At 36.2% G+C, this 22,887-nt stretch overlaps 1 protein-coding gene and 1 non-coding gene across 2 annotated transcripts; both read left to right on the forward strand.

Annotated features, from left to right (window-relative positions):
- Nucleotides 1–1,985: 1,985 nt before the first annotated feature.
- On the forward strand, nt 1,986–10,760 carry LOC146946210 (uncharacterized). Its single transcript, XM_085748168.1, has 2 exons — nt 1,986–2,840; nt 10,596–10,760. Exons 1-2 carry the CDS (start codon nt 1,986–1,988, stop codon nt 10,758–10,760), a joined length of 1,020 nt encoding a protein of 339 aa, XP_085604294.1.
- On the forward strand, nt 8,684–8,790 carry LOC146946211 (small nucleolar RNA R71). The gene has a single exon (XR_015029431.1). It is a non-coding gene; the product is annotated as a small nucleolar RNA R71 (small nucleolar RNA).
- Nucleotides 10,761–22,887: the final 12,127 nt, after the last annotated feature.

Here is a 22,887-nt window from a genome sequence, read left to right on the forward strand (position 1 = left end):
TTCGCATTCTTGCATCTTTTTCCCTCGTTTCTGTCGTGAATTGGTTTTTGGTACAAACATGAAAATTGTAGATATTATTTTTAGCTTTCTAATGGCGTTGGTTTGACTTGAATATGATTTTTGGTTTTCAAGTTATGGGGAAAATACTCTTGAAAAGTTTTATCGAAAAATCCCGTATAACTAATTCTAAGTCGACCCAATCCTTGTGGAATGTTTTTAATCTTTGAAACTTGATTTTACGAGCTCAATTAAGGCACTTAAACTGTGTTGTAGTGAATCTATTTGTTTTTCCTTGAAAATGGAAAGTTTTGTGAAAAGTGATCAATTGAGACGAACTTAGGAATTTTTGATAATTCTCCATATGTGGCCGATGAAATGTCTACGTAACCTCTACTGCACGTACAAGTGATTATGAGGATACATGGCATAGGCAATTGAACTTGTAGAATGGGTTTTGGTTCGTAACCTCTAGTTATTTTATGTTGTGACTTTGAGAGACGAACTTTGTTGAATATGTCTTAAGAGCTAATTGTCTTGTGAATCCTTTATGGATAGTCGTTATAACTTATTTGAAGATGATTGGTGGTGTATATGTATGACAACTATATGTTGCTTGAATTATGGATGTGGTTGGTGATTGTATATATGTTATGTGGTGGTGAATTGTTGTTGATTGCATATATACAAGTATTGGTGATGTTGAGGTGATTTGTTTGTGTGAACATATGCATTGTAGTTGAGTCATATGTTCATGCATTAATGACTGATGGTGGCGGATTTTATATCCAATTGAGGTGATTTACGATGTTTTTGTTGCATCGGAGGTGACGACCTTGAGGTGATTTGGTACCACATGCATCTAGATGAGTCTAGAGCCATTGCATACTTTGTTGGTGAATTGATATGCATTTGAGTTGTGAATGATGATTGAGTTGTTAATTGTTAATTGACATGGTTGAATTTGTGATGCGTGTATGATACACTTGTTGTTATGAACTTGAGATGATGATATTGAATGATGTGAATGTTAAGAATACTTGTAAGTACGTGTTTAGTTGTTATTCATCGTTCTTTAATGTATCTTTCATTCTCAAAGTTTCTTGTTAATTTTAATTGGATTATGATGATGTAATGCTAACCCTCAGTGGTTTACCACCTACCTTTCCGTATGGACGGGTAGATGGAGTGCAGGATGCTTAGTCTGTTTGCTTGATGTTGCCGAGGAGTGGAGTTCCTCTTTTGTATGCAAGTGTCTAGATTAGGGCTCTGATCTAGGATTTGCATTTTGGATTTAGTTTGATTATGTATTTTGGAGTTGAGATGTTATCTGTATTTGAGATTGGAGGATATGTTCTTATTATATTGAAACTTTGAGGTTGTTTATGGATTATATGTATGTTCCGCTGCTATGTGATGTAACATGATCTTTATGCATGTATGTTTTAATTCGAAGACGTAGCATCTATTTCTAGAATATATTTGTATGTTCGCGCGTTTTACCGCTTATTAGAAGTAGGGTGTTACACTGACCAAAATGTGCTTCTGATGATGACGTCAGCATCTGAAGTCCAGAAGCTGAATTTTGTGCTTCTGAATAGCAGAGTTAGTGGAAACGCTGGAAGTTACTTTTCAATGACACCTGGCCCACTAACTTGGCAGTTACTCTGAGAACTTCTAACGTGGCTTATGTGTACGGTTGTATAACGTAAGAGGGCAATGATGATTATAGCTTTGAAAATACTTTCACGCCCCCCTATGTCATTAATGCTGTGTTTGTTTGTCCCTTTCTGAATTGCAAACGTTTTACTAAAAACACTTCGACAATTCACACACTACTCACGTCACAACAAACACTTTCCTTTTTCAACCTTGATTGCGAAGCAAGCGCATTTTCTGCAACTCAAAACCTAGAACCCTAAAAATCTCTTCAATCATCAATGGCATCATCAAGCTCGCAATAAGATATCCCATAATCAACATAGAACATGCAAGAAGCCGCTCCAGAATCATCTTCACAAGATACTCCTGCCTATGAGATCAAAGGAAGGACTATGTCCTTGGAAGAGTGGCAGTTGAGGATTCAAACGGTGAATCTAGTAGACTTTATTTCATTGGCGCATCATGGGTGCGACCTCAGTAGTTACTATGAAGAGAAGAATTTGATAAACTACTTCACTATGTTGAATGGACCAACTTATGAAGCTCTAGTTAGGCACTTCTGGGTAAGAGCATCAGTTTATGATAGAGAAACGTCTGAAATAGAAGAAAAGGAAAAGATTCTGCTGAATCCTACTTTGGCTGGAAAGACAAGAAAAGAAATGGGGCTTAAACCATTCAAATGTGTAGAAATAAGATCAAGCGTCATGGGGATTTCGGTGTTTATCTTAGAAGAGAACATTGCCTTTGTTCTCATAAGAGATAAATCAGGAAAATACGCAGGTTTGGATATACCTAATGCCAAGAACAGTCCATGGAAGGAGATTGTCAACAGAACCTTGTTTGGCAGCAAGAAGGAAGGTAAATATGCCAACTTAAGTATGGAGAAGAAGATGCTCCTGAAAATCCAAAATGAGAATCTTCTACCTAAAGGTGGTGGTGATCAACCATCACTAGGGCACAAGGTATTCCTCCACTTGTTTATCAAGAAAGACAGGGTCAATGTGCCTAAATACATATTCAAGCACATGATCAAAGAGCTAAGGGAAAGTCAGATGAAGAACAGGTGTTGGGTTCCCTATGGGAGACTTATTTTAGATATCCTTCATCAAGGAGGGATTCTGAATGCTCTCAGCAAGGTCAACATCTACTCAGATACACAGCTTGGCACTGTCACAGGCAAGGTGATAAATGGTAAGACCCTGAGGAATATGTCCTTGATAGAGCCAAACCGCAAGTGCACGGTCTATCGAAGTAATAGTAGTAAAATAGAGTATCGTTCCGCTAGGGAGTTGTTCAATCTAATTAACTTTAAAAGAATGATTAGAGGAGGAGAAAAGTTATAAAAAGGGAGGTTTAGTTGCTGAAGGTAAATAACAATAATAATAAAGAGCCTTGGGATTATTGGTTCGTCATAACAACGAATCCTTCACAATCAAGCCTTGAACTTATAATTTACGTTATTCTTAATTTCTAAAGCCAAGTTTCTCTTTAGCATATCAAAGCTTCTCTCGAAGTCAGTGAGTGTATCCCTCCAACAACCACACCTATTCTCATGGGTGATTGCCTTTGGGACCCTTGAAGATCGAAACTTTATATGTCTCAAGGTCTGCTAGACTATTCTCATGTTTCGCAAACCTTGTCTAAATTCACTTGTTCGAATATCAAAGCTCCGCGTTCGCTTTATGAATTGATATTTGAGATGATGAATTAACCATTATCAAACCCTCCGCGTTCGCTTCCACAATTTGGTAATAACTAATTCATGTTAAAACGGTGAATTTAGATTAGAAATTAAGGTAACATATAATTAGGGTTTAAGGCTTGGATTGATTCGGATTACGTCATTAGACTTATCCAACAATCCCAAGACAAAGAAGTCTACTCACTCATGTTCATTGTAGACATGGGGGAAGAAGAGAGAAAAAAATAAAATAAATTGCGAGAAAGAAATAAAATAAAGGAAAGAACTTTATTAAAATAATTGTTGCTAAAATAAATTCAAAGAGTAAAAGGTGAATTGTTTATGATGGAATGCTACTCTATTTATAGCTTTACAATCGACTTAGAAACTAAGCAACTATAAGGGCAAAACAGTAAAGTTGCAACAGGGTAACTTGGGCTTGAAGAAAAGCAGCAAAAGAGCATCCTGGAGGGTGGCACGGCCGTGCCACATGTTGGCACGGGCCGTGCCAAGTTTCTGACTTGGTGGGATCATATTTTTGCACTGTATTTTCATATTTCTGCACCGTATTTGCTCCAGTCCTCTTTCTTTTGCTCCAAGACACCTTCCACCATATATTCGTTCCTAAAATAAAATAAAAAGCAATTTGTAGTAAAAGATTTAAAAAGGAAATAAATATGCAATAAAATAAAATCAAATCTAATTAAAACTAATCTAAATAATGCAATAAAATAGACTAATTAATGATTCATCAAACTCCCCCACACTTGAATCTTTGCTTGTCCTCAAGCAAAAGACAAGACATTAGCAGCAACAAAAATTAATCATGGCAATACTATTAAGAACACATGTCTCAAAAGAAAGGTTTTGTTTCAAGTATACTAATCACAATTTCAAACATTCCTCGTGAACTTATTCAACCAAACATCAAGTCTCAAGTGAGTGTGTGTGTGTGTAGTCCAATCCTCTTCTTGCTCCTGTATAAGACAGATATTATGAGGAACAGGTTCTATCCTTAATGCTAAAGTAACTGAGAAAAGTCCTTTCTTCATTTCATATAAGAGTGATGGGAATTTAAGTTAAAATTGAATTAAATTAACAATTAAGCACAAGGGGCTGCAGATGCTTAGGGGCTATCTATCCTCATAGGAAGTCTTTTTGGATGTAATTGTCCTTTCCCCCTAGCATTGATGAATTGATTTGGAACTTAAGTTCAAATTAGGGAGTCACCACCACAATTAGGAAGTTAGGGATTGTCCTTTCCTCCACATGTTGGTGCCATTCTCCCGCCCCATTTAACTTTAATTAAGAATATAACAATAAAGCACAGTTGATTAATTTCCCACACAAACTTATACTACTTTTACTCTGAAGACTTTAAAGGGTCTAAGTTAACACTAAAGATAGAACGTGCTCCTTAAAATACCTACTCATACATTTGCTCAAAGATTGCAACCGGGTGCTTTTCTCATTGGAGAATTTTCACAATAAAACAAGATATCGGTATAGCAAGAACATAAGAAACACAAGAAACCACTTTCATGTACAAGAAACAACCTTTAAAGAAGAGACAAAAAAAAAATTTATGCCATATTTTACATTAAAAACAAGCTACTTAATCATGCCTTTCGCTATAGAATCAAAACAAAAGAATAAAGTTCAAGGGAGTTTGGAAACACTACGACTCTAGACACTTTATTAGCAACCCCCCCCCCCCCCCCCCCCCACGCTTAGGGGAAGCATTGTCCTCAATGATTCAAAAGAAGAAGAAGAAGAAGAAGAAGAAGAAGAAGAAGAAGAAGAAGAAGAAGAAGAAGAAGAGTATGAGAAAGAGAGAAGAGAGAAGGGAAGAGAGGAAGAGGAAAACTCACAATGTCTATTGAGGTCATAAGGAGGACCTTGGAGTTGTAGGTGTTGCATCATCCGGCGGAGCATCTCATTGTTTTCTTGTGTTAAGTGGTTGCCCCTTTGAACATCGTTCCTTAGTCCGAAGATTTCAACACCTTGTCTTTGTTGCTCGGTGCTCATTCTTTCAACTTCATTGTGAATCCATGCCCATATTTGATCTTCATTAAGCTCACCGGCTTCATGGCCATGGTGTTCCTCATGGTGCAAGTTAGCACCTTCTCCTTCTTCATGGTGCATGTGCGCACCTTCCCCAGCATCATGATCTTGCTCTTCAAGAACCTGCACATCATCAACATACAACCAATTTTCTTCCACCTCGGTGGTAGTCCGAGATGGGTTAGGAAGTAAAAACATGATTGGTACATTTAGCTTGAGTTGGTAATGGAGGGGTGGACGATGTTTAATGAAATTCATAGCAATAAGGGTTTCCATGTTAAGCCTATTGTTTCCCTTAATTGGTTTGATCCCCTCATCTTCACCTACTCCAAAACACCTAGCTATGTATGTAATGATGCCACCCACCAATATCTCTCCCCTACCGGCTGGTCTAGTACCTACAAAGTCTAGGTAATCAATCAAATAAAAGCCAGTGTTTACGGGGTTGTGAATGTTGCTAGCTTTGTTGGCTCTAGGGACATAGTTGTTGAGGCCGGTGATACGTTTCCAAAAGGCAGCTGGGTCATAGTTATCCGGTTTTAAGCTAGGATCCCAATGATCATGTATATACCCCTCATTTGCAAAACCTAAGGCATCACAAAAGTGCTGAAGAGACATATCATAATTAACATTCATTAACCTGAAAGAAACTCTATGGTTGGGGTTATCAAAATTCAACTTATCTTTGGTAAAAACAATTGAGCTCAAAAATTCATAAGTGAAATTTTCATAACCCCGCATAGGCTTCAACATATCAGTCCAACCTAACTTTCCTATCAACCTAGAAACATCATCTAAAAGCTCTAGCACATCTAAAGTATGAGAATCAGGATACCGAGAAGGATTCAAGGTTTTGGAGATGAGATTTTTATACCTGTCCCGTTGCTTGTTGTCTCGGAATTGGATTCCATGATTCTTAACTTGTGCTTGCTTCTTTGGGGGAGGACCGGAAGAGCTCGCTGGTTCCTTTCCACTTCTTCTTCTTGAAGCCATTTGACTTTGGTTGTGGTTGATATGAAGGTTTAGGGTTTGGGAAGATTTGTGGTGGAAATGATTGGTTTAGGGTTGGGGTTGATGTTTTAGTAAGGTTTATGGGTTTAGATGTGGAGATTGGTTAGGATTTTCTGGTTTTTAGGTTAGGTTTTATGGAGATAAGGGTTTGGTGAATTATGGGTTTGGGTGGATGAAAGTTATTTTTGATTGGTGGTTTGTGTTTGGAATGAAGTTTGTGATTGATTGGTGAAAGAATTGAGTGGATTGGTGAAGTTTTAAGGGAGATATGAAGGTTTGAAGGTTTGAAGGTTATGGAGGTTTTAGAGAGAAGTTTGAAGGTAGAGAGAGGTTTGTGTTTGAGAATGAATGAAGAAGAAGAGAAAAATTTGTGTTTATAGGCTATAGATGTCGGGCACGGCCGTGCCACCTATTGGCACGGGCCGTGCCATCTTTCTGACTTCAACCTTCATTTTTTTTCTTTAAAAACTTGGCACGGTCGTGCCATACTTAGCACGGGCCATGCCACCTCTCTGGTCACAGGGCTTCAAATTTTTTTCAATTTCTTTGAATCATACTCGGACAATTACCTACAAAACACTTAAAACAAACAAAACGAAAGCAATAAAATGCGTGGGTTGCCTCCCACGAAGCGCTCTTTTAATGTCATTAGCTTGACGGTTAGAAAAAGTCCTTAAAATGGATCAAAGAGATCATGTTGTTTAGATGACGCTATAAAACGTGCTTTCACATCATGATCTTTAATCATGCAACAAGAGTAAAGAGCGGGACCTTTCATAACACCTTCCAACTCATATCCTACCATTTGATCACTCACTTGAAAGACTATCCTACCAAGTTTAACGTCAATGAGAGCTCCCGCAGTCGCGAGGAAAGGTCTACCTAGGATTATAGGGACGTCATCGTCTACTTCAATGTCAACGACTACAAAATCAGTTGGGATGTATATGCCTTCTATTTTAACAGGTATGTCTTCAACAAATCCTACTAGTTTCATGGTAGAACGATCAGCTAACTTCAACTCTAACTCAGTAGGTTTCAACTCTCCTATCCCTATCCTTTTAAGAAGAGACAAAGGCAGCAAACTAACACTAGCTCCTAAGTCACATAAGGCTCTGTTTATGGTTTTATTCCCAATTTCACAAGGTATGGCAAAGCTACCTGGATCTCTAAACTTATGGGGTGTCTTCTGAATGATTGCACTAGTGTCCTTAGCCAAAGCTATTGTCTCACTATGCTTTATAGCTCTTTTCTTTGAAAAAATTTCTTTTAAAAACTTGGCATAAAGAGGCATCCTAGACAAAGCTTCCACAAAAGGAAGTTTAATGCAAATCTTCCTAAGTATGTTAACAAATTTTTCAAACTTACCCTCAAAGTTAAGCTTAGCAATATTTAAAGGGGATGGAGTTTGGGTCTTATCAAGCGGTGTCTTACTTTCTACCACAGTTTTCTCACCCAAAAGCTTGACATTTTCTTTCTCAATGTTTTGAACCTTAGCAATAGTATCTCCTAACTTACTACCCCCAAAAGATATGACATTAACATGAGCTTTAGGGTTGGCTTCGGGTTGACCAGGAAAGACTCCCGGTGTTTGAGAAAGAGTGGACACTTGTTGTGCTATTTGGTAGATTTGTGTTTCAAGAATTTTAGAATGAGTGGAGAATGAGAATCGTTCAGAAATCCAGTTTGGTTTTAAGTTCCTGAAGTTGTTTATTTTGGTTGGCAATTGAATTTTCCAACAAAATTTCGAAATTGGATTTCTGAGCGAATCTCTGGTTGTTTGCATAACCAGGTGGTGCTACTTGTCCATAGGGATTTTGATTTTTGAAAAAGTTTTGATTTTTTCACATCCCTTGGTTGTATTGAGCATAGTTCATTTGCTCTACACCATTATTAGCATTACCTAGTTGGCAATTAACACCAACATGACCAGTTATACCACAGATTTCACAAGAAGAAGGAGTAGAAGCAGAATTGATAGCACTAACGTTGAATTTTTCAAATTTCTCCGTTAATACATCAATTTTAGAAGCAAGGTGATCATAGTTAGAGAATTCATACATACCTGCCTCCTTTTTGGAGGACGAAGAACTAGTGATGGCTCTCTCGTCGGTCCATTTTGAATGATTCTGAGCCATGTCTTCAATCAAAGCGTATGCCTCCGTGTAGTTCTTGTTCATTAGAGCTCCACCTGCAGCTGCATCAACAGATATCTTAGTGGTATAAGATAAGCCATTATAAAAGGTGTGGACTATGAGCCAACTCTCTAGACCATGGTGGGGACAAAGTCTAAGCATTTCTTTGAAACGCTCCCACGCATCGTAGAGAGACTCCCCATCTTTTTGATTGAACCGAGTAATTTGGTCCCTAAGTTTAGCAGTTTTGGATGGGGGAAAAACCGGGCAAGGAATGCTTGCCTCATCTGATCCCATGAAATAATGGAACCGACTTCGAGGGAATGGAACCGAGCGCTAGCTCTATCCCGTAAGGAAAAGGGAAAGAGATGAAGTCTTACGGCCTCTTGGTTCTCCTTCATTGTTCCACTGATTCGTAGGAAAACAGAGATGTGAAGATTGGGATCCTCGATGGGGGATCCTGAAAATTGGTTTGGCTGCACCAAGTTAAGTAGGGCAGGCTTGATTTCGAAGTTGTCATCCTCAACCGTTGGGTACACAATAATAGTTTGTGGCTCAGCCGTAGACGGCGTTGCATACTCTTTGAGAGTGTGATTGGCCATGATGCTATTATTTCGTGCGTCTCTCTTTCGTTTATGCAAATACCTTTCGATCTCGGGGATTATTACCGCTCGATTTCTGGTTTTTCGCATAAAAAATTGAGAACCCAAGAAGTTAGTGATAACAGAAAAATAAAAAGTTAAAAATAAAAAGAAAACGAAGAGAAAAAAGAAGAAGAGAGAAATCTAATCACTAAAGAAAAGTTAATTAAATTAGTTAACTCCCCGGCAACGGCGCCAAAAACTTGATAGAGCCAAACCGCAAGTGCACGGTCTATCGAAGTAATAGTAGTAAAATAGAGTATCGTTCCACTAGGGAGTTGTTCAATCTAATTAACTTTAAAAGAATGATTAGAGGAGGAGAAAAGTTATAAAAAGGGAGGTTTAGTTGCTGAAGGTAAATAACAATAATAATAAAGAGCCTTGGGATTATTGGTTCGTCATAACAACGAATCCTTCACAATCAAGCCTTCAACTTATAATTTACGTTATTCTTAATTTCTAAAGAAAAGTTTCTCTTTAGCATATCAAAGCTTCTCTCGAAGTCAGTGAGTGTATCCCTCCAACAACCACACCTATTCTCATGGGTGATTGCCTTTGGGACCCTTGAAGATCGAAACTTTATATGTCTCAAGGTCTGCTAGACTATTCTCATGTTTCGCAAACCTTGTCTAAATTCACTTGTTCGAATATCAAAGCTCAGCGTTCGCTTTATGAATTGATATTTGAGATGATGAATTAACCATTATCAAACCCTCCGCGTTCGCTTCCACAGTTTGATAATAATTAATTCATGTTAAAACGGTGAATTTAGATTAGAAATTAAGGTAACATATAATTAGGGTTTAAGGCTTGGATTGATTCGGATTACGTCATTAGACTTATCCAACAATCCCAAGACAAAGAAGTCTACTCACTCATGTTCATTGTAGACATGGGAGAAGAAGAGAGAAAACAATAAAATAAATTGCGAGAAAGAAATAAAATAAAGGAAAGAACTTTATTAAAATAATTGTTGCTAAAATGAATTCAAAGAGTAAAAGGTGAATTGTTTATGATGGAATGCTACTCTATTTATAGCTTTACAATCGACTTAGAAACTAAGAAACTATAAGGGCAAAACAGTAAAGCTGCAACAGGGTAACTTGGGCTTGAAGAAAAGCAGCAAAAGAGCATCTTGGAGGGTGGCACGGCCCGTGCCAATTTTCTGATTTGGTGGGATCATATTTTTGCACTGTATTTTCATATTTCTGCACCGTATTTGCTCCATTCCTCTTTCTTTTGCTCCAAGACACCTTCCACCATATATTCGTTCCTAAAATAAAATAAAAAGCAATTTGTAGTAAAAGATTTAAAAAGGAAATAAATATGCAATTAAATAAAATCAAATCTAATTAAAACTAATCTAAATAATGCAATAAAATAGACTAATTAATGACTCATCAGTCCTTAATTCCAAAGGATGGCTTCAAAGAACTTAGCACTGACATACTGGAATCAGATGCTGAATCAAATTTGATGGAAGCTATTTGCAAACAAGAGCCTCTGGAAGTTCATATGTACTACATCAAGGAACATTTTGCTCTAACTGGTGAGAAGATCAGGTTATAAGATGTTCCTGAGACTATGTATGGTGGAGCCTTACCAGTGGCTAAAGGAAGAAAGTCCAAGACGAAAACTATGTCTAAGGATGAGTACTTGGAGACTGAACAACCTTCCAAGAAGGCTAAAAAGGATAAAGCCTCTGGCAAGCTGAGAATTGGTGGTTCTGACTTACCAACAATTCAGGAGGAGGCTCAGAACTTAAACACTGATGCAGTTCTGACTAAGAGGACAAGGAGTGGGAAAGCTGCTGCTTCCACTCAAAATGCTCCTGAACAGCCACCAGTTCCTAAGAAGAAGAGGAAGACTACTGTCAGGAAGATTAAGGAATCTGTGTATGTGACTGAAGAAGTAGAGGGTATTGAAGCTGCTTCTGATTTGGTTACAAGAGAAGCAAGAAGAAAGAAGTCTACAGATCCTGCTACTTTAGCCAAGATCAGGGAAGTTGCTAAAAGTATAGAAGTCCCTGCATCAAGCATTGTAAAGGAAGATGATGGTATCATTGCTCAAGAGGTGGTCAAAGCTACTGAAGAACTACAGGAGCTAGTGGTTTCAGAAGCTGAGAACTTATTGGTGATTGTCAATGTGGAGTCTGGTGGAGAAGCTCAGGAGGAAATTGCTGCTGGTTCAGATGCTGCTCCAGAAGCTGATGAAGGTAATCCTGATCTCTCACATACTAATAATGTAATAGAGTTAGAATCAGACACTACCCCATCATCATCCTCCCAATCCACATCATCATCATCATCCACTGATTTAGATGATGTACCCTTAGGCAAGATATATTCAACCATTACTAAAGGTCTTTCACCATCAACCAAATACCAAAAAGAGCCAGCTGATAACATCCCTCATGAACCTCCAAAATCTGACATTGATGAGAGAATCATTGGTCTATCACAATATAGAGCAGATCTCTGCAATAGGTTATCTGCTAACCACCCTCTTCAACCCCCAATTATTCAACCCCTCAACATGGTTGCTCCTGAAGTAAATGTTGAGTCATCATCAACATCTCAACCACCCTCATCAAACCAAACCCAAGACACATCTGTCTTAGACAACCTAGTTAGTCACTACTCAGGTAAACTACCAGAAGTTAGGTCAACTCTACAGAAAGCCTCTGAAGTAACTACTATGGAAGTTACTTTAGAAATCCCCCTCATCAATCACCAAACCCACAAAAGGCCCAAACTACCATATCCTCACCTGAATATATTGTTCCTGAACAATGTGCTTCTGATCAACCATCTTCATCCACCCTACTTGAAACTGTCAGTGAATCTGATTTCATGATCACAATAGATGCTCCTGATGCTGAGATTGAACAATCAACTTCAATAGTGATTGAGAACTCAATTTCTGATCAACCCTCAACCAGCAACATTCAAACTCTAAACTTCACAAACAGCCAAGCTTCAACATCTCAACTAGCTATTGTATCTGTTGCTCCTACCAAACCTAGAAAGATACCCTCACCACCAACCATTTTCTTAGACTCTACTCTATTGCAAAATGTATGTGAGAATATAGGTCAGGAGCTAGTCAAGCTGATAGATGAAAGGAATAATCTCACCCACCAGGAAAGCTCTGAGAAGCAATGGTACAGATTAAAGGAGAGAGTTGACTTTGTCTTGTTAGAACTTCAGAGAACAAGCATAGATGAACAAGACTTAGCTCAACCACAGCTTCAAGATTGACTGCGAGTCATCAACAACAACCTGAAGAATGTTAAGATTCTCAGAACCTGGGTGCAGAGTCCTCCAAGCTTAAAAGGAAGGGGAGTTACAGACTTCATTCCTTCTGATGTGCATCCAAAAGATCTGGATCTGAGCTTTCTAAGCAAGGTTAATTTCAAATCAACATCTGGAAGTCTGGATTTGTTGAATAGGAATGCTTTATTGGAATCTGAGAACAGAAAGCTGAAGAAAGAGCTCATGGAACAGAAGCTACTCATGCTGGAATATAAGTCTTCTACTCAAGCAAAGTTAGAAGAAGCTAAAGAAGCCATGAGAGAAGCTAAAATCAGAGAAGAGAATCTGATAAAGAGCAATGTCGCTTTCAAGCTTGAGATGAAGCATCAACAAGAAGCTATGCAAAAGAAGCAAGATGAAACTCAATTGATGATCAGACAGATGATGGAAATGATGAACAAACAAGCCAACCCGTAGTTGCACACATTTAGCTTGTTTAGTTTAATTTTCCTTATTTAGTTTTTGCTCTGAAACTTTTTATACTTCTGTCTTCAACCTTTTTGCTTCTGAATTTATTGTGCTTCTGAACAATACTATATGCTTCTGAACTATCTTGTCATGCTCTGATATTTTTTTTGGATTTGATTTGATATTCCTCATCATCATATGTATATGCTCTGATATATTTACATGGTTTAGCTCTGATATGCTTACATGTTTTATGAACTGATTATCAAAAAAAAAAAATCTCACAAATTTTTTTTCTATTCTTTCTTTTTGTCTTTAATTTTTAAAACTTTTTGTTGATTACAAAAGGGGGAGTAGTATGTATAGTATTTATAGGCTCTGAGCCCCATTAATTTAATTTTTAATCATTTTAAATTAATAGGACCAACTTCTATCTCTTAGTCTATTAATGTGAGAATATTATGAGTGGTATTACGTTTTTAAATGATGAACTTAATTAACATGGATAGAACTCAGGGGGAACTTACAAAACTCACCTTAAAGTACTATTAGACTCAGGGGGAGCTTGCAAACCTCAAACCCTAAGTCAACTTGTTAATTAGATTAACAACAATTGCACATTTTAAATACTATTGTTTGTCATCATCAAAAAGAAGGGGATTGACGGAACAAAATGTGTTTAACAATGAACCTTTGAGAGTTTTTATGATAACAAGGTATTAAGAATTGTCAATTGGATTAGCTAACATTTTTTTCAAGTGTACATGACCATAGACAAAATTTGACATCTTAAATAGGTTCTGGAAGAACAAAAGAGAGCTCAGGAATCAACAAAAAGGAAGCTTAAAGCGTCTGGAGAGAAAGTGCTCCTGAAGACAAAGCGCTCCTGAAGTGATGACGTCATCATCAGAAGCAAGTTCATCAGAAGCAGTTCATCAGAAGCATCTCATCAAAAGCTGAAGATCACCAGAAGCTCAAGTTCATCTTAAGATTCAAGACTTGAAGTTTCAAAGGTTGTTTAATGGATTCGAAAGCAATGCAGAAGACTGGAAATGTGAAGCAACGGTCATTTGGAGAGGATTTGAAGGCATTGGATGCTTATCTTCAAAAAGCATTGACATAGTACAATTGTACGAAGTGTACAATGTAACACCCCGTTTTCCCAACTTAGAAATTTCATAAAAAAATCAGAGTTTCTCAACGTAAATGGAATGTCACATTCTTTTCTTAAAAACATAGACGGAATAAATAAATATTAATCCTTCGAAAAACCAACAACATATTATTTTAAACTTCGCAGCAGAATAGTTTCAACTACTTAAACAATCTTTGGCATAAGGGCCTCAACATAAAATCTCATAAATACTTAGTTCAACAATAATTCATAAAAATGTTCTTAAAGTAATACGTAAGGAACAGAAAGCAACAACAAATTCCCATCCTGTTACGTATCAGAGCACCTAAGACACACACTTGTGAGGAGTCCACTCACGACCGCAACTAATCTTGGTTACCTGCAAGTTACCCACACACTTGTGAGGAGCAACATTTTCAAGCAGAAGGGGTGAGATTTCACAAACAACAATATTAAGCATATAATTCATCAATTACATTTAACAACATAAACATCATCATCAATATGTCATAATAATAAACATGTAAAATCATAGCATCATCATAGACAACTTCATAATCAATCATTAACATCAACTTCATAATTAACTTCATAAATCAATCTTGATGACTTGACGACTTTGACTCGACTATGCAACTTCAACTTCTTAATTCATCTTGACAAATGCAAATGCATGTGGTACCAATCCAGGGCATCAAGCCCCCAACATATTTGAGCGTAAAAAGGCTCCAGGGCATCAAGCCCTCAACATAATTGAGCAAAAGCTCCAGGGCATCAAGCCCTCAACGCAATTGAGCAATGGCTCCAGGGCATCAAGCCCCCAACTTTGAATGAGTATGAATGGACTCAACGTCTTACATCTTAAACATCTTGAACATCTTATATGACTCCAAAATATGGACGGCATCTGACATCTTTACAACTTAGACCATTTTATGACATTAATGGTCAACAACAGCAAAACAGCAACATATGCAGCATATAACAGTTCTTATATATCATAACATCATTAAAGAATGAATCACATCAACTTAATCATCCTAAGCATTCCATTTAATGCATATATAACAATCTCTCATTACTAATAATCTTAATCATCTTAATTCGGGCTTTCTGGACAGCTTCTAATAACATAAATAACTTCATCTAATACCCCAAGGTCATCTCAAGACTACACGTGCGAAAGGAATCGCAAGGAAAATAATTTGGGGCAACTAACAGCTTAACTCGCGAGGCAAGTACCATTGCTCGCGAGGGCGAGCAAAGCCACCTCTCTGGACCTCTAAAACGCACTTGCTCGCGAGGTTAGCTACTTTGCTCGCGGTAGCGAGCTCCTGGGTTACTCGTTGTGGCGAGCGATTTACTCGCGAGGCGAGCGATTATGTTCTTAGCTTGCGAGGCGAGCTATGCTGCTCGAGGTTGCGAGTAATGAATGTCATGCTCGGGCAGAATGCAGATTTTTCCAAAAATTCACCTTATCTCTTGGTTCTAACCTCAAAACTGATTCTAATTATCACCCTATGGATTATCTAAGGTATGTACACAATTTTTACATCAATTCAACAAGTTTTCATCGGCTAATCATGAAAATCGCTCTCTAAACCCTAATTCTCAATCCCCACAAACTCATCCTACATCATGTTAAATCTAATTATCAGAATCATAGACTTAATATTACTGAAAGTTAGTCTCAACCTTACCTTAGAATGATGAAATCGCAACACTTCTACGTCTTCTCCTCTTCTCTTGACTTTTCTCCCTTTTCACCAAAACTTGATCGTACGCGTTCTATGTCTTTCTATTCTAACTTCTCCTATTTATAACCCCTCATCTAATTTTATCTTATTTCTCCTTTCTACCACCAAACTTTCTAAATTCACAAAACCACCCCACATCTCAATATTTATTTTACTTTCGAATCTTATTTTATGAAATAATAAAATAAGTCACAACATCTCAAATAAATTATATAAATCACATGAACCACATAATTTACATAAATCACACTAATCATATAAATATAATCTAAAACTCCTTAAAATAATTAAATAATTGAAACGGGCGTTACAACTCTCCCCAACTTATAGAATTTTCGTCCTCAAAAATTTACCTCAGATCAGACGATCCTCATCCTCTGTCTGAGTACCAGATAAAGCAAACACCTTCCCACTAGTCTGAGCCTTCTTAGGTTTCTTGCACTGTGAACCCATGTGTCCTTCTTCATTGCAATTAAAACACACCACATCATCATCCTTACATTCTGTAATAGTATGTCCCTTCTTACCACAACGGAAGCACCGTTTCACCTCTCCAGTACAAGCATTACTCTTATGGCCTTTCTCACCACAAGTGTAGCAAACAACCTCGACAGTAGTATCTTTCTTTCCAGGTCTCCTCTCATCATTCAGTCTTTAACTGCCCTCAACGTAATTGAGCAATGGCTCCAGGGCATCAAGCCCCCAACTTTGAATGAGTATGAATGGACTCAACGTCTTACATCTTAAACATCTTGAACATCTTATATGACTCCAAAATATGGACGACATCTGACATCTTTACAACTTAGACCATTTTATGACATTAATGGTCAACAACAGCAAAACAGCAACATATGCAGCATATAACAGTTCTTATATATCATAACATCATTAAAGAATGAATCACATCAACTTAATCATCGTAAGCAATTTCATTTAATGCATATATAACAATCTCTCATTACTAATAATCTTAATCATCTTAATTCGGGCTTTCTAGACAGCTTCTAATAACATAAATAACTTTCATCTAATACCCCAAGGTCATCTCAAGACTACACGTGCGAAAGGAATCGCAAGGAAAATAATTTGGGGCAACTAACAGCTTAACTCGCGAGGCGAGTACCATTGCTCGCGAGGGCGAGCAAAACCACCTATCTGGCCCTCTAAAATGCACTTGCTCGTGAGGCGAGCTACTTTGCTCGCGGTGGCGAGCTCCAGGTTTACTCGCTGTGGTGAGCAATTTGCTTGCGAGGCGAGCGATGATGTTCTTAGCTCGCGAGGCGAGCTATGCTGCTCGCGGTTGCGAGCGATGAATGTCATGCTCGGGCAGAATGCAGATTTTTTCAAAAATTCACCTAATCTCTTGGTTCTAACCTCAAAACTGATTATAATTGGTCCGTACACAATTTTTACAAAAATTCAACAAGTTTTCATCGTCTAATCATCAAAATCGCTCTCTAAACCCTAATTCTCAATCCCCACAAACTCATCCTACATCATGTTAAATCTAATTATCAGAATCATAGACTTAATATTACTGAAAGTTAGTCTCACCCTTACCTTAGAATGATGAAATCGCAGCACTTCTAGGTCTTCCCCTCTTATCTTGACTTTTCTCCCTTTTCACCAAAAACTGATCGTACGCGTTCTATGTCTTTCTAATCTAACTTCTCCTATTTATAACCCCTCATCTAATTTTATCTTATTTCTCCTTTCTACCACCAAACTTTCTAAATTCACAAAAGCACCCCACATCTCAATATTTATTTTACTTTCGAATCTTATTTTATCAAATAATAAAATAAGTCACAACATCTCAAATAAATTATATAAATCACATGAACCACATAATTCACATAAATCACACTAATCATATAAATATAATCTAAAACTCCCTAAAATAATTAAATAATTGAAACGGGCGTTACATACAACCACTACCTCCACTACTCTGTTGTGTCTCTGCTACAAGACAAGAAAAACAGCTCTGCCTACAACGATGTTCCTTCGCAATAGGAATGGTTTTGAAATGGATCCTTCATAGGACAACTACCATATCAGGCAAAAGATCATTGGTGATTAATCAAAGCTTCAAACAAATCTTTTCGATGTTCTGGCAATTTCACAACGTCTCTTTCACACCTCTATATAAAGGAGTAAAGACTCAGAGATTGGTAATGTTGAACACAAGACTCAACTACAATTTACAAGTGCCAAAACTCTGTTAAAATTGTTCTGCATTCAAAGTTCACTTAGAATTTCTTATCAACGTTACATACAACCACTACCTCCACTACTCTGTTGTGTCTCTGCTACAAGACAAGAAAAATAGCTCTGTGTAATTTTGTTTGATTAAAAGTCTCTTGCAGTTGTGATTGAGCATTAGAAGTCTCTTGATTGTGTTCAGGAGCATAGGAAGTCTCTTGCTTCTGTGCTTGAGCAGTTTGAAGTCGCTTGCTAGTTGTAGCGGTGAGCAATTATAATCAGATATTACATTATAGTGAACTCTCCTTGGAAGTGCAAGGGGGACAGGACTACTTCCGGTTTGTGGAATGAACCTGTATAATTGCTTTGTGTCTTTCTTCTTTCTCTCTCTCTGTTTTTATCCGCTGCATCTTAGTACTGAACATCACTTCAGAAGCAGAACTCTATTTGCTTCTGATCAGTGTTTTCAGCTTAGGAGAAAACGAAGAAAAAGCTACACAATTCAACCCCCCCCCCCCCCCCCCCCCTTCTTGTGTTTTTCTGACCTTCATATGAGATCTGAACCCCAAATCTTACATATATTATACATTGTCCTTACCAACTGAGCTAAGCTCACGGGGACATTTGGACAATGCTCTAAGCAGACTGATATCTTTTCTATTCAATTGACTAGTAAAAAAACATGTGCTAGCGCACGGGTACAGTTATAGTTTTGCCAATTATAGCTTAAATAATATTGAACATTTAAATTATTAAGGTATTTAAAACCAAAATGTCAATTTTGTTAAGGTATGAGAAAATTGAACCTGAACACAGTGGCAACAAAATAGACATAATACATGAATTAACATTACAAATGATTGTTATAGATATTACAAAGGATTGTTAAGGCCTTTTTAATAATAAAAGGATAAATTTAAACTATGTTAAAATAAAAGCAAGACAAACATCATAATTATTAAGCATAAATTTAAATCTAATCGTTGAACCAGTTTGAAACTGATTGTTACGACATAATTGATTCCATTTCGGTCCAATTTTTGTTGTTAAGCTTCCATCAGTACTGAAAATTATATTGAAAAGTTGATGATCTCGGTTGTCTCCACATAATATTAAATTTTCACATATATTATGTTGGAGGTATTGGCCAAAGTCTGAAGGTAGTTTATGCAGAAGAAAGTAGATGACAAAATACATTAATATAAAAAGATAGTAATTGAAAACAAATAGATTTGTAATAACCAGATTGATTCTTTTGGATAGACCATCCCATAGTTGTATATCAAAAAACTAGTCTCATTTTGCCTCAAAGATCTAGAGTGAAATGCAGGAAGTTGGTAGAAAGAATTGACTTCATAGAAACTTTGTACTTTGAAGATATTAAATCCATAGCTTATTCCATAATAAGCAAACACGACATGCACATTATTTAGAAAATTGTAATATTGTTGAAGTGTAATCCAACCATTTGTTACGGTTGGATTATAGTAGTTTTTTGTTAAATGGTGTTACAATATTTCCATTAGGTGCAACAATGTCCCACTTGTCCACAAAATTCTCAGTGAAGTTCTCGACAAAAATCGGATCAACTTCAACACGTGGCTGAAAAAAGAAATATATGATGAAATTATTATAAAAAGATAGAAGGAAAAAATTGAAAGCAGAATAAATTGTATATGTTTGTGTATAATAGGGTGTATATTAAGTACCTTGAAAGATAATTTGATTGCAGAGAATAGGTAAATGGGTTCATCTGGAATGAAAACATGTACAGTGGCCATGATGTTGGAGTTCATGTTTGTTTACAGATAGAAAGATTGAACTGAGTAGTGGTATAGATAATTTGAGTTATTGTATTTATAGTAAAAACCAAATTAAATTGTTTGTGTAATCATAGATAAAAGACAAAAATTTGATTGAGGGAGCATACAATATATGGACTATGTGGTATAGAAAAAGTAGCGCTGGACAAGATTTTGAAAACCGGCCCAAACCGGCCGAACCGGGTGGGCCGAAGCTCAACGGGTCGGGTCGGTTAAACGGTTAGTCCGGTTCAGCTTCAATGGTTTGCTATGACTATACATGGTCGGTCACGGTTTGTAATTTGCAACCCACGGTAAACCGAACCGGTATATAGCCCAGAATAACATCATTAATAAGATCCAGCCCAATAAGCCCACATATATATAGTTAGTGTGAGAACATTGAAACCCTAGTTCTCTCATTTGTCTGCTGCGGCTGCTTTTCCTTCTACCTACACACAGAATCGTTTTTTCTTCATATCAAAACATCATCAAAAAAACCCACAAATCACATATCATTGATCACAAAATCGTTCCTTTTCTTCCATTTTCCACAAAAAACTTCAAACAAAAATCAAAAATCAACTATGTTAATCAAAATTTTCAACCTTCCTTTGTTTTTTGTCACATAAATTTGAATATCAATCAAGTTTCTAAGATCTCTGAAAGGTTTGTAAGATCCAATCACATTTGTTCATATTTTTATACATTTTTTTATTAATATTTTTCACCCTTAAATAACCGATAAGTTTCTAATTAAATCTTTATTTTTTTTACTTGTTTATGTTTAGGGTTCATTGGCTCATTTTGATTTTACGTAACTGATGTTAGATTTTTCAATTTTATTTTTCGTTTTCCTTTTATGCTTCGATTTTTTTATGGTGAAAAAATTGCGAGTTTTTGTGGTTGATCCAGTCGTGTGAATGAGACTGTTGTTCCTGTAAATAGATGTTTGGATTTTATGTATTTTAAGCTCGCTTGTATGTTGTTTTTATAGTATTTATTTATTAATCTCGAAATTGTGCTTTGCATAGCGATTAAGCTTCCGTGGTTTAGAGTTTATGTTTTAGAGTTTATGTTTTGTAAATCTTATAATTAGATAGATTCTGATATCTTTATTTTTTTGACTTGTTTATGTTTAGGGTTCATTGGCTTTTGGAAACATGGAGGCTGAAGAAGGAAATGATACTATAATTTTGGATAACAGTGAGTGGAAATTTGGAAATTAGTTGTTTTTTTTTTTTTTTGTTTTTAGTAATTATATTTCTATGCATATAATTTGTTCTTTTTTTATGTGTGTTTAATAAATTATACATGTTCAACTGACTATAATTAATTGGAGATTTCAAGTGTTGCTTGCTGGTTGGATTTTTTTTTGTTGCTGAGTTGAGATTCTACTGCTAAATTGAGTTTGTTTAATTTTTTTGCTGGTGTGTTGGGGATGGCGAGCCTTACTCATTTAAATTAATTTTAACATTCAAGTATTTTATGAAAAGTTGTTGCAGCTTCATAGTATATACTACTTTGTGTTACAAGATGGATATTATATAATTTTTATACATATTAATAATCTTTGTCTCTCTTGATGTTATTATATAATTATAATTCATTCGAAACAGAATGGCAGCTAATTTTAGGCAAATTCATGACAGGATTCCAACAAGATGGATATGCTTTGTGCATATAATTTCTATACAGTGCTAATGTTCAACTGCTTTGTGCTTATATGTGTTAACTAAAGTGTCGAAACTATAAATGTACTTCGGTTTTTGAAGTGACATAATTATGCATATTTTCTATAAGCAATGCTAGAACATTAAATATCATTCATGCATATTTGTAAATTTAGAACATTAAACATATTGTTGTTTAGGTTTTTTTTTTTAAACAGTCATATTCATTCCTTTGTTGTGCAGTGTTGTGCAGCATCAACTACAACAACATTCTCCATGATTCGCCATGTTGTAGCATCGGCAATTGCAAGCAGTCTGTGCTTTTAAAGCCATTGGAATTTATTTCATCTTTTACTCAAATATTGGATGACTGTAATATATTATAATACTTATACTGTTGATACTGTTGGACAACTGTAATATTTACTAATATTGGTTGTGTTGTGCATGTTTGCTGTTAGTCAATGCAAACAAGTTATATAATTTATGTTTGGAACAAATTTACAAATGGTGTTGGTTCATACAAGTTCTATATAATATATTATGGCATAAAATTGCTCTTGATTTTTACTTAAACTGAAAACTGACAGGCTATAAAGATTAATATGAATAGCCAAATTATTGTTCTTGGTTTTATTGAAAACCCAAATTTCAGCTTATAATTTGGTTATATTAAATTTTTAAAATATATTAAGCAGGGATTGATATATACAAAATCGAATTAACCGAACTAAGCCGCACATTTGATCGGCTTAACCGTTTAAGCCGAACCGACTAAACCGATGCTTAAGTTGGTCGGAAATGGTTTAGGAATAAGCAACCGTTGGTTTAAACGGTTTCAAGTTTTGAAACCGATTTCGAACCTAACTGACCGACTGTCCACCCCTAAGAAAAAGCATTTAATGGTATATCAATGTGCTATCACTTCATATTGTCTTATAATTAAAGAATGTACTACTTTGGATGAAGTGTACGTAATGGTTGGTTTGAAAAGCTTATAATTGAGAACTTTATTCACAAATTGACTTGGTTTATATGTATAGTTAGTATAGTATAGATATAAATAGTCTCTATAAAAGATTCTAAATTTTGTTTGTAGTTGATACAAAATAACATCACAATTTGTAGTCTATGTGACATTTTCCTTTAGTATTTAGATACCGGAAATGTTGACTTTTTAACAGGGAGTAAAAATGTTGATGGAAAAATTAGGAAAGGAAAGAAATGTGTACGGGTAATTTTACAGAGACTAATAATGTTGGAATTTATCGTTTAGAGAATAAACATTCAACTGATTATTTATTTAAATTATGACTTAATTTTGTTGATAGTTTTAGTCATATTTGCATTGCACATTGATTGAGTAGTTTAATAAGCGTGGCTTTAATATGATGTGAAT

Source organism: Medicago sativa, chromosome 2 (assembly GCF_051527215.1).
Source record: "Medicago sativa cultivar Bolivia chromosome 2, Bolivia_mono, whole genome shotgun sequence".
Taxonomy (NCBI): Eukaryota; Viridiplantae; Streptophyta; class Magnoliopsida; order Fabales; family Fabaceae; genus Medicago; species Medicago sativa.